A 13307-nucleotide genomic window follows, 5' to 3' on the forward strand; every position below is an offset into this window, starting at 1 on the left:
TGTGAGGGGCTCCCGGGGTGTGTGTGAGGGGGTGCGTGTGAGGGGCTCCCGGGGTGTGTGTGTGTGTGGGTGCCTGTGAGCGGCTCCCGGGGTGTGGTGTGTGAGGGGCTCCCGGGGCACGCGCCGTTTCCCGCCGCGGTGAGCGGGTTTCGCCCCTGCCCGCGGGGATGTGCGTGTTTTCCTCCTGTTACGCCTCTGCTCCTCGAGCACGTTTAACAACCCGGGGCTGCGCGTCTCCCTCTCTCCCTCCCATCCCTTCCTTCCCCGGGGGTGGCTGGCTGGTTTTACACACGGCATCGGCAGAGCCGCAGCCCCCAACCCGGAGGCGGAGGAGGGGGTCGTGATGCCCCTCCGTTCCCTCCTTTGTGTTTCCCCCACCTGACCCGCGTACTATTCCTAAATCCCCTCCAGAGCCCGGTGCAGTGTTTAGACCTCTGCAGCCAGGGCTGCGAGCTGCGTAGTAAACACTTGCAGGCTGGGAAGAACCGTTCTTTCTTTCCCTGTACGGAGAGAGGTTGATCTCTGTCAATATTTAGAGGCTGTATGCAATAACCTGCCATAGTGAGTGAAGAATTCCTGGAAATAAGCGCTTTGCCTTTTATTGCTTTACTGCCGAGGAAGGGTTTCACTCGCTCTGCTCGGGGTGCAGAATTACGGTGGCATCCCGCAACCTAAAGGTCACAGTCTGCTATTAGTTTTTTTTTTTTTAAATGAATTTCTAGGTTGATAGTTTATATTTGTGCCTGAACAGAAACGTTTGATGGCCGGATGGGCTATAGTCTTAAAGGTGATTTTTGTTTTTTAAACAGCTGCGTTGCATCTAGCGTTAAAGGCTTGTGCAGTTGACTTAGCAGCGTGCGAGCTGCTTCCTCCGTGTGTGCGAGTGCTGCACCGAGAAAAACGTGGTTCATTGTGCGCGACCGCGCTGCCAGCAGCCGGGTCCCCGGCGCACGGAGGTGTCTGGATCCCTCCTGCCGTTTATCGTCCGCGGATCGCGGTGCCTGTCTGTCTTGCTTGGGAGTTGCAAAAGCCTCGACTTTGTTTTTGTGCGTTTCAAACCTGTGATTATATTGCAGTGCCCGCCCCCTTCGGGCGCAGGGGGAAATAAAGGGGGCAGGGATGGCTGGCGCTGCAATTGATTAGACTGCAATCATCACCATATTAATCCCGGTGCTGATCGGTTTTCTTCTGGTATGTCGGGCTCACGCTGGATTGAGCATCTCTTGCATGCAATTAGCCTTCCCTTGTTTTCTGGAGTATCGCTGTAGACAGGGAGATGGTAAACGTGCCTTGGAGCCCAACCATTTTGAAAACGGCTCCCTCTCCTTCGGCGTCTGCAGAAACGGGGATGTTTCTTGACTGCATCTTGATGCTTTAATTTCTTCCGCTGTGTGCTTTTCAACATACTCCTTGAGCTGTTGTTGTGTGCCTCTCACTTTCAAAAAGATACGTATTGTTGGAGGGGAGGAACGGAGAGATCAATTTTCTCCATTTTAAATGTAAAGGGAAAGAATTTAGGAGCTAGAAAGGCTTTTCTAAAAGTAGTAGTTTCAGGTTGAAAAGAAAGGGAAGTTCTTTGGATGCGCTGACAATGAGGCTAACTACAAAAAAAAAACTGAGCAAGAAATGCATAGATGGAGTCTGTAATGCATGTTGAGTAATACTGTGTTTCATTAGCCAGTGAATGCCAATTAACTCCTTGCAAATTAAGGCCCAACTTAGGTTTTTGCATTGTAGTGGCAGGGCCAGCTAGGGCTGGAGAGCCGCAATCTTACTTCCACGGGTTGAACGTTTGGCTAGAGTTGTTTTCCAGAGGGAAAATTAATCTCTAAGTTTAAAAACAAAACCCCAGTGCCCTTCTTCAGGGAAGGGCTTACAAAAGATGGAGTAGCGTGGAGAAACAGAACAGGAGAGGAGGAAGAGATCTAGTGTATCCTTAAACTGCTAGGATACACGCTTACAATTTTTTTTTTTCTTGTCTTACCTGGTACAGAACACCTTCAAATAAAAATGCTTGCCCAGCTCTGGCAATAAAATAACGCAGGAACAGTATGTTAGGATTTTAGGTTCCAGTCCTCTGAAGTGTTTGTGGTTGCCACTTAGCTAAAATGACCCAATTAAGAACCTCCCAAATGAAATATCATCTTCTGAAGAAGATCTAGGCATTTAAATATGGGAAGATATGCTGAAAAACTTGTCTTAGCTGAATACTGCCTCTAATCGATTGTCTTTGTAGTTTACAGTTTAATAGCCTTTGTTTTCACGAGTTATTGCTGAAAGAATTTTGCTGTTAGGGGGAAAAATGATCTCCAGAGCAGATGTTTTGCATCTCTTCATATTCTTCTCTCTCCCCACAAGAGTGGAAGGAAGATTAATCTTAATTTTTATTTGTTTTTCATATATACTGTGTCATAGCTAAAAGGCACTTCCATTTTCGGTCAAACAAGCAAGGCATTCCTAAATAGGAATACAAAGGAGTTACAACTGGAGGGGAGAGACCCATCCCTTTAATGCTAAATTATGTAAAGTCTGTTTATGGTTATATGACAGAAACCTCTTTAAAGTGCAGGTAGCTTCAGTGGAAAGCTTCTGATTCAAAAACAGTCATTAAAAAATTCTGAGAATTTCCTGAGATTTTGTTAGAACGGCACAAAAATAAAAAGACCCTTCATTAAGATAAAGTATGTGCTGCTGTAACAGTGCATTTGATGTGTAAAACTACAACTGTTGGAGACTGTTTCATCCTAGGGATGGGTTTAAGATGAAGCGTAAACACAGTGTTTTCTTCCTTTTCTACCTTGAGCGTGATGGGGTTTTGATTTTTACCCTTGTGTACATTTACAAAGGGAGTGTCTAGAAGGGAATGGGTTAAGCATTTAGAATAAAAATAATGGGTTTAGGTCTGATAATACTTCAGACTTTTGTTTGTCTATCCAGGCTATATTTTATGTTTCTGATGTTAATAAACAGTAGCTCATGCTGTATGTTTAATCTCTCTCCCAGGTTGCTTAGTAAAAACCCTCATGACCTCCTAAGTGTCAACGTTACACACACCTAGCTTTCACATCAGCATTTTCATATACGCCTAGTGGTTAGTGAATGTTGTTAAAAGGGAGTTGGATAATTCCTTCTCTAATTGAGGTTGTGAATAGAAAATGCCAGAGTGTTTAAGGAATTGGTGTCAGTTGGGTTCACCAGAAAGAGGATTGGAGGAAAGTGTTCAGGGAGTGATGGTGATTGGAGTCCATGGGAAGAAGCGGTGAGCCAGGCAGTACTTTGACTTTTTTGATTGTGTTAGATTGTACTTTCAAAGTGTTTCCATACCAGAAGTGGAGCAAAGGCTTGCATGACTCAGAAACTGAAAGGGTTAGGAAATGGTAGTGACTTAGCTAATATCAGGCAAAATGTGTTGAGAACGTGAGAAAGCAGAGGAATGGGTGTGGAAAGATGATGTGTGTTAGAAGTTTCAGTGCTGAACCAACATTTGAGAGAGAGAAATACTCTTTGTGTGAAGTGAAGGAAATTTAACTTATTTCTTAAGTATGTTATGAGACATGAGGAGGGGAAGAGGCTGCAGAGAGCGAGAAGATGGATCAGCTAGTTTTAACTTCAGTACAACAGAAGGCCTGATTTATTGGGTTTAACAGGGAAATTGCTCAGATTTGATAAACTATTGTGTTGATTTTTATGTCAGCTTTCCCCTGACCAGTTGTTCCTTCAAACTAATTCTAGAGTATAGTTAAAGCATAACTCCATTGACACTGAAATTGTTTTCATCTTGAAATATACATGCAAAATCTAGTGTTGGGAATTTTCCATGTGATGATTTTTGATTCTGTCTTCATTGGTAAATAATTAATTTGTATCAGTATGTGTTACCTTGGGAAAAGTTGTTTCAAATCCTGTTTAATTTTCTGCTGAACTGGTGTTTAGGAGGAAAATCTTGGAGAAGAATGTCTTCAGTGAGGAGAATTTTTTTTTTTAAGCATCTAACATTTAGGATTAAAATACATTTCAGGGCTGAAACTATTAGCTTGAAAGGACAATTTCAATGTCCTTTCAACTGAAGCTTTTTTCTCTTCCCCTATACTGTATGGTTTTTTTTTTTTCTTTTTACTCTGTGGTAGGTTTTACCAGTGATCACTGGAACTATTAACTTGGTGAGACCAGAAGAAGCAGTTTTGTTAAATGATTAATTATGTTGTGTGTATATTCCATCTGTGTGAATTGTGAGCTACCACAAACTTCATTGTAGAGAAGTTTGTTTATGGTCCTGAACTTTGAGAGAGGGAGGAAATAATATATGCAGGAAACCTGTTTTTCTCACACTGGTTGTTAACTTTATGATCCCACACAAAAAACATCTAGCTCATCATCTGTAATAGCCCTAAGGTCTGTAACTTACAAAATGTACTGAATTAACTTATTTAAAAAAGATGTATCTAGCTCATCCTGTAATAGCCCTAAGGTCTGTAACTTACAAAATGTACTGAATTAACTTATTTAAAAAAGAGATAGAGTATTTCTCTAGATTATCTGTAGTTAAATTAATAAACTTCATGAGCATTATTTTACTTTCTTGAAAAGGTGATGACTGAGAAGCAGTGGCAACTTTCTGAAAAAGTTGTTTAAACTTTGGTTTATGAAATTAAATACATTCTTACTTGGATTTTAGTGTAAAGCTTTCACATTTGGAAATGCTTTGGGATGTTATCAAGTAGCAGCTGTTTTTTATTTATATGTGAGTGCGCACATAGGAATGGGTAAACTGCAGTTTATTATTGAAAACTATTGTGTATGCTAAATCTTAAAAAAAGCTGCAGTTTGAGTAATTGTCTTCAGAGTCTCATAATTAAAGTTGTTGCAGATTTATTGTTTCAGTATATTTCTGATCTTTCTGACCAAGTTGAGTTTTTAACGTTTCTGGGCTTCGGTGGTAATAGAACATGCTGCTTTTAAGAGTTCTTTGTTCAGAAACAGTTCAGGAATGCAATGATGTGTTTGAAAGGTAGAAATACTGTTTTAGTATTTTGATATATTTGACATGTATAATTTTTCTATCACTGTAAATTGTATAGACAGCTTCTTTGTGTAGGTTAGTTGGATTAGTTTTTATGATTTATGAAAGCCACTTTAAGAGGAATAGTTTCAAAATTTTTTTATTGTACAAAAGCAGAACTCAACAAACAGTAGTTGATGAAGACACATTTGTGGTTGTTAGCCAGCCTGTCTTGTGTGTGGTTTTTTTGGGTTGTTTTTTTTTCCCTCTTAGCCAAGTCATGACAGGTACAATCTGGACTGATTTCTGTAGTACTATATTTGTCTTTTTTGTGTCCAGAACTGTCTGAGACAAACTTTGAGGACTGGCAAATGATTAGCAACATACAGTGTTCATTCATATATTTCTGTGCTCTGCAAGCAGAGCTGTACCGAGTCCTCAAACTCAAAAATAGGCTCTAGTTCCTTTAGGCAGGACTTGTTGTTTTTGCTAAATAAGTTTGATAGTAGTTTGGCTTATTCATTAATTAGGGAGATGCATTCTGGCAAAACTGGTGTTAGTATGGTGATGTATTGTGAAGGTTTAACTTGCGTTTATCACTGGAAGTTTTTCCTTTTAACCTTTGCAAATGCTAAATAGGAGCAGCTCCTTTAGGATATCTTTCAAGACACCAATTAACTTCTTCAATGTTGATACTCTCAAGAAGTTGCTGTTGTGGCACAAGATTATTTAAAATGTGCTGAAAAGCAAAATAGTTATTTCTTTATGTAGAGATTGATTTGCATATGACTTGTAAGCTTTCATGTCACATAATTTTATTTATTTATTGATTTTGGAATATCCAGACGTGTACATTTCCTATTACTCTGTTCCTTTCTTGGTAAACTTGATCGTATGAGCAGAAATAAGCATCTATATGTTTCAGTGATTCCCCAGATAGTTTTTCAGGGAGACTGTTGTCTTTGACCTACCCAGTGAGAAGGGACCTCACACCCCAATAAAGTACTAAGATTATTCCTCTAGAGGAACAAGTCCACTTAGTGAATATTTTGGTAGAACAGCAAATGTATGCTTTTGTAGCAACACAAAGTCATTTTAATAATAACTTGGAGCAGTAATTCATGTTAAGATAGTCACTGAAGAGAAGTGTTAACCAGGTTGTGCTTTAAGAACTTCATGCTATGCTATTGCCTTAAAAAAAAGTGTACATTATACAAATAAGAAACTTTTTAAGCAGAAAATAGGTGAACTGCACATGTATGTGCTTTACTGTAATAGTTTATAAAATAGGTGGTGTGCTTTGTTTTATGAATACTTAGTTTGTGAAGATGCGTGTTCTGGGCAAGTCCAATGACCTAATGAGTTTGTTTGCTATGTGTTGCCAGTGAGGCATGTATTATTGAAATAGCTCTGTGACCAGTCAGGGCCAATGTTATCTGCAAACCTCTTATTGGTGCCATTACATGCTGTAAAGATAGCTTTGTTTACTTGGAGGTGTGAGCATCAACTCTGATCAAAACACTTTCTCTTAGGAGGTGGGCTTTTTTTTTTTTTTTGAGCACTTTGCTGAACATCCCTTCTCCCTGTGGAGGGGAGCGGTGTCAGAATGTGACAACATCAGGCAAGTGCAGAGAATATTAGAGTTCTTAATGATAGAGGCAAACTTCACATGTGGGTTTTTTTTTTTTCCCCCCTGCTGTTGAATGGGTGGTGGGTCATTTTTACTGATTGTTTCCAGAAGCTTTATAATTTTTTCCTTCAATATGAACAGTTCACAAATTAGTACATTACTCGTTTAAGTCAGCTACTTATGCAATACTGTTCAAGTAGTGGAGGGTTTGATTGGAGGCAGGAAAGAAGAGTTTTTTGAGGTTCAGAATGCATGAAATGAATACATGCTGAAGTAGTCAAAGATCCCTTGTACTTTATCAGAGAGCAGTCTGCTTGAATGAAAGGTACTGTACCTGCTGTTAAGTTTATAAACTTGGTTTATACAGATTACTTTTTAAATTATTCATGATGCTACATCACAAGTATATCTGACAGGTTTAAAATAAATGGCTTGATGGTAAGAGGGAGCATGCATAAATTAGAGCTGGGATAATGTGCTCTTTGAAGTATCTCTTCCATTTGTTACTACTGGAATACAGTAGGTAGCTGCAGCTGAATGTGTGATTCTCAAGTACGGAGTACATCATTATCTTCAAACTGTGTTATAGTGGCAGTTCTTATATAAGACAGATGAGATGAAGTGGCAGAGAGGACTAAGGTGCTCACTTTGTATTTAGTTATATACATGTTTCTTCTGAAACGTGGAGAGTATTTATGGGATGAAACTCCTGTAAGCACAGCAGTTGAAAGGGTCTGCTAGTAGCTGTGCATTGGTAAGGTTAGGATAGCATCACACTGTTTTATTTACTCTTTTTTGTTAGTGTTGCTGTGGGTTTGTAAGAGGTGTTTTAGCAAGGTGGCAGGAGGTTTTCCCTTATACTTAGTGGGACGCTATAGCTGGTTTGCTTATGGATCCTGGTACTCAGCTTGAGAAGTCTTCCTGATCTGTATGCACAGGAAAACTTTGCAAGAGCTGAACTGTTGTGTTTGGAAAAGGTTATTGTTGGGGAAAGAGAATGCCAGATCTCTTGGATGCAAAACCAGCTTCCCCAAACATAAATTGACACAGTGCTGGTTTTCCTGATTTTTTTTAGACAGGCAGCTCATTATATTTGAGAAGCAAGCTCCCAAAGTAGTTTATGGTGTAGAAAAAACCCTAAAATGATGTGTGATAGAGCAGCCCTCAAAAATAACCAGAAGTTTTTCTGAAAGTAGAAGGTTGTCTTATAGAGATGGTAGTTCAAATCTTAAGTCTTAATCAAACGGGTACAGTGTTTTGGAGCAAGGTCTGGTGACAGCTGCTCCCGGAAACAGTCTATAACCAAACTTCAAAAAGAGAGTTGGCTTGGACTTCGGAAGGGCTTTATCCCTGGATCTCACTGGGGTGGTTTCTGCATTATTTGCACCGGCTTCAGTTTAGAGTCGTCTCCACGTTTTGTCCTTCTACAAATAGTGCATTTTGCTTCCTTGCCGCTCTTGTCACCTCCCCTTGGGTCCTTCTGTGTGAGAGTAGTATGTACCGTGAAAGGCTTAAAAAGCACATTACAGACACCTCACGGGAGGAGTGAAGGCACTGGTACTGCACTGTAGGAACAAACACATACTTGCACTGCTCAGCTGATCTTAGAGTAACATTTGGCTGTAGCGTTAGAGTTGAAATTGCAATGGAAATACCTTGTTTGTCTTATCCCCTGTGCTCTTTGCCAGTGCAGAAATTAGTTTTATTGTGATGTTTTTGTTGCTTTCTCCTGGGGGTTTTGATGTGTAGTTAAATTGTTAGTGTTGTCTTCTCTAGTCAAATTTCATGTATCCTACTGGGGATTTGGTTTGTTCTCCAAAATACTGATGGAGTTAAATAGTGTGGATCGTTCTTGTTAAGCTTTCAGATGGCTCTACCTTTCTTTTAGCTGAGAACCAGTGTTAAGAGAGACACTTAACATGATGATGGCATAAACTGTGTGAAGAGTTCACAGACGGACTGGGATGGAGGGGGCAGCCCACTGGAATTGCGATGGTGTCTGGCTGCCATTATGGGATTTTTAGTTGTTGCTTCTCTCCAGTTGTTCTGTATCCCCAGCAGGTGGAAGCAGCTTGTGGTTCTGTATTGATTGCAGTTAACATCTTCTTTCAGTTTATTGTGGCTGAAGCTTTTTTTTTGATGGATGTACATTTTATTGGTCCCTTGCAAATGCCATGTCTCCTGGGAAGTACAGAGGGAATGAACATCCAGCTGTGTTAAGAGATGCATATAAGTTGCTGTTGTGTGTGCTTTGCTCCTCTTCCTCGGACCTCAGAGGTACCGAGACTGGCGGAAGGAAAGTTGCAAACCAGTAGGATGTATGACCATTTGTGTGTGGTGGAGGATGCCAAAAGTTGAAGGGTCAGTTAGTCCTGTTGCTCATGTACCTTGGATATGGAGATTTTGTTTCAATAAGTTATGTTGGTATTCCCTTGCAGCTCTTTCAGTGGCTACACTCATGATGGAGGTTGAGTCTGTGCAGTTGTTACTGTACAAAAGAGCAAAAAGTGGGGTTTAGGAAAAGCACATTTGTTGTTCCAAACTTGAGACTTGGCTTGGTTTGAGACTGTGACTTGAGCCTGCCTGGGTCCTGTCTGGGAGTGACTGAAGGTTTTGATTGTTTGTCTGTTTCCTTTTTTGTGTGTGTGCTAATAAAATGTTTGTATTTTTGTCACATTGAGTAGGCTGACTACATGGACAAATATTTTCATTGATACTGTGTCTCATCAAGAGGCATGTAATATGTATTTAATACTTAAATTAGGTTATGAGAGTCCCTTTTAAAATTCAAGCTTGTGTATGCTTCAATGGGTTGTGGCTCTAAAATGTGGCCAGCATTACGAGTGAATGAACAAAGGTCCTTTCAAGTTGGTTCAGTTGTTACCCGACAGAAATAAGGCACAGACAGAGAAATGCATTTGAGTGTGTGTGTGTATGTGGCAGTGGTTCTGGACTTCAGCAGAAACACATGTGAAATGGGCATCTGTTTTTACATGGTTTGTTTTGTGTATCTCTTTTGGTACTTCATTGTTTAAATAAAGATGTTGCATTAGCTGTAAGGCCTTAGTGCCAAATGCCCACTGATGAGATGTATTAGGGTTTTGTTGTTCCCAAGCCATACTGAGAAACAACAGCTTTACAATTCAATACATTTGAGGAAGATTACAAAAAGAATTTGGGGTGGATCGCAATCAGCACTTCAAAAGCAATAGCTTTGGAGTAACTCCGCTATAACACAGCCCATGGAAAAACACTGTCATCTTAACAGATGCAGTGTTATTTTGGAGATTCCACTGTATAAATACATGGACTGTGGTTAAATTGTGATGGCAACAGATGCAATCTCGGTTCTCGATTCTTTAATCTCTTTACTTTGTGGGGTATTTTTAAATATTAAAAGAAAAAACAACATCAAAGCTGAAAATACGCCTTCTGTATATTGTTGGGGCTGTACCTTTTGGGCCTTGTTTCATTTCAGATACGTCACTGCAGATTAGACTTGGGCAGAGTAAATGCTCATCTCTGTGAGGGAGTCTCTGCAAGTGCTGCTACTCATGTCTTATTGTACAATTTGCATATGAATGGAATTATTCAGCTATACTTAAGAAATGTCAGCAAGATTGAAGTCAGAGTTGGTTAACCTGGCAAAAAGATATTTCCAGTATTTTTCATGAAAGAAAGTGATAGTATGAAGACAAGAATTACACATTCCACTGGCTAAGCCAACATTGTCTGAGGATTTTCTTGGTGTTTTTGTAGTTGCTATCAGTGACTTTATTTTTAAATTTGTCCGCAATACATTGCAGTGTTTGAGAGCAAGAGAATTGGAATGCGGGAATCAGATGTTGTATTGTAATGCTGCACAGTTGTGTTCACATTTGTTTTTCTTTCCAGATTTGGTTTTGTTTAAATACTGATTTGACAAGTATAAATTGAGAGCAAGGGTCTTTTTTTTTTTTTTTTTAATGAACAGCAAATAAAGCATAGCAAGATGTTGTTACCAGTGCATTCACCTCTATCCATCCACTAGTTAGGTAGAAAAACCTGAAGTTAAATACTGTAACTGGATTTTAGAAAGGGACCGAATTTTTGTGAGCAACAACATTGGTAGTCATGCATGCTAAAATAGGGAGTGATCACATCTCGTGCTTCAGAAGCTGACAGTATGCAAGGGTTGGGAAGAAATTGTATTCCTCCTCCGGGTGTTTGTATTTCCCTCCCCATTTGTAAAAAAAAACCAGAGAAATGCTATCCTTGAGGGGTAGTTAAAGGGCTTGTTTTTAGAACACTGACATAACTTCAGATGCTCATGTGACACTATCATCCAGGTGAAGGCACTTTCACCAGGAAGCCGTGCGTTGTCAGGCATTCGAAGACTGTACTCTTAGCAGAAGTATGAGGGTGGGGGTGTTGGAATCAGCTGGCTGATAAGGAGATAGTATATTACACTAAATATAAACCCCAGATCTTCAGAGGCGACTGTTAAGATTACCTGGTGTCACATGCAGTTAGAATGAAACAAAAGTTGAGGTGGCTTGAGCGTGGTTTGGCCTCCCTACAAGGATGGGCTGTGATGCTGTCCGTTCGTTCCATAGGACTTCTCATCATTCTTCAGGAGCAACTGTGCTCACAGAAGTGCAGAGCTATTCAGTGTTTCTTGCTTGTTGCATGTGTGGCCACAGGCCTTGTTTACTGCGGTGTCAAAATACTGTTCTGACCTCAGGATGACTGTCACTGCTCATGGTGTCTCATGCCTCGAGTTCATCTTTAACACCCTCACAGCTTCTCCCAGACATGGTGAGATGAGAAGATGTGAATCCCGTTTAATAGGGGGAAGTGGGTGGGGGAGAAGTGAAGAGCGGAGAGGTGGAGGATATAATTGTCATGTCCACCAATTTTTGCAGGGGGAGGGAGGAATGCTCCATTTAAGAAGTCTATGTACCCTGATTGGGTATGTCTCCCTCTCCATCAATACTCAGCCTTTCGATAGTGTCACATGCTCGCTACGTGGCTCCTTGATGTCTTGGTTGAAGAAGAGCATGACTGCAAGGCTGGCTTTGTTGGTGTTGAGCCTAGTGCCCAGAAAGCAATGAACGTAGTTTTAGGCTTTGGGTCCGTGGGATGCTGTGCACAATCATAAGTGCTGAGATGTTTGGAGGGTAGAAGGGTTCATTTTCCTCTCAGCTGACTTAACTAGCGAGTTACACTGGCTCATGGAAGGGCACAATGAGAGCCTGAGGGGATGGGATCAGATTGTGTGGTTGAGAACTGGATGAGGGAGAAGCAAAACAAATGGTTGCTTTAGCACAGTTCTCCAATGAGCAGTGCTCTGTGCTTTTTGTGTCTGTACCATGAAAGGAGGGTTTCGGTGACCTAGCTGTGCATCACACAGGACTCTGGGACTGGAAGGGGAAATACTTCCTCCAGGTTAGGGAGCATTCAGTACATGGATGAAAGTCTCTCTGCATCGGCTCTGAGGTGCAGCATTGCAGCCCACCCCTTGCTGGCAAGGGGCAGCTGCCGGCAAAGGCAGGGGCTTCTTGCTGAAATGGCTGTGAATCTGAACATGATGATTAGTGTGATACGATCCAGCCATCTTCTCAAAGTAGCTGAATTACTTTTATTGAAATATGGGGAGTTTGTTTAGCAAAGACAGGTTTCAGTGAAAGCTGTAGACTGAGTGCTTGATGAATGTAATAGTTTTACAGAATTAAAAACAATTCTGATGCTTCCACTGGGCACTACAACTCTATGTAGCTTCATAACTTTCTGGTGGAAGTGTCGTGAATTTTGGTCCAATTTGTCCTTCAAAGTTTATTTCTTCCTTAGTATGAAGGCCTCAGAGCACTACTAGCATATTATAATTTTTTTTCTTTTATTGAGATGGAATATGAGTGATTTTCATAGTGACTTAAAACAGCATGCAGGAAGAGCTTGCTTTAAATATACAGTTTTAATCTAATTTTGCATATTTTTAGCTGTTTTTTTTAATTGGCTGACAGCTGTTACAACACCTTGATTCGCAAATACAACCTTTTTGGAAAGTACAGGCTTTTTTGCCAATGAATAGCATTTGCCGTTTCTACACATTCATGTAAATAATTGGATGCCTTGGATACGTTTACTCAAATCCTTAATTTTCGCATTTTTAAGTGACAAAATGGCAAATTATGTATTTTCTGGTAGATTACTTCTCATTTGTGTTATTTTTTTATTTGGATGGAAAATGAAATTTTAATTGAAATGCAGAAGATGTGAATTTTGAGACTTAATTAAAACTTCAAGTGTGATGGACAGGCATGATTTTAAAGAAAAACATCAACAGAAAAAATAGTTTGTCATTGTTTCTCGAAAGTTTAGAGCTAATAGATCTTGCCCACTGACTGTTTCACAGGTTTCTATGCAGGAGTCCTTTTTAATTTGAAATTAATTGTTTGTTGAACTGAACCATTTGAGTAAACTGCGATGAAGCACTTGCAGAAGTAACTATTGAGTGTAAAAGCTATCTTAGCATTTCAACAAAGGGTGGCTCCAAGAGAGCACTAAACAGTAAATTCACCAGTCCAAACTTTTTTTTGTGTAAATTATATGCTTACTATTTTTATTTAAATTACAGTAGGCATTTGCCCTAATATATGCTGTTATAATTTCATGTTAGATTTGTAATTAAGTTTATTT

At 40.1% G+C, this 13307-nt stretch overlaps 1 protein-coding gene across 1 annotated transcript in view; it reads left to right on the top strand.

The window, feature by feature from the left end:
- Window positions 1-13307, top strand: part of IGF1R (insulin like growth factor 1 receptor) — a 195594-nt gene that overhangs the window by 1091 nt on the left and 181196 nt on the right. The window contains exons 2-3 of the mRNA XM_019472517.1: window positions 412-502; window positions 810-1046. Coding sequence (XP_019328062.1) covers window positions 412-502; window positions 810-1046 — 328 coding nt within the window. The remainder of the gene's footprint in view (window positions 1-411; window positions 503-809; window positions 1047-13307) is intronic.

Source organism: Aptenodytes forsteri, unplaced genomic scaffold (genome assembly GCF_000699145.1).
Source record: "Aptenodytes forsteri isolate BGI_AS27 unplaced genomic scaffold, ASM69914v1 Scaffold564, whole genome shotgun sequence".
Lineage (NCBI taxonomy): Eukaryota > Metazoa > Chordata > Aves > Sphenisciformes > Spheniscidae > Aptenodytes > Aptenodytes forsteri.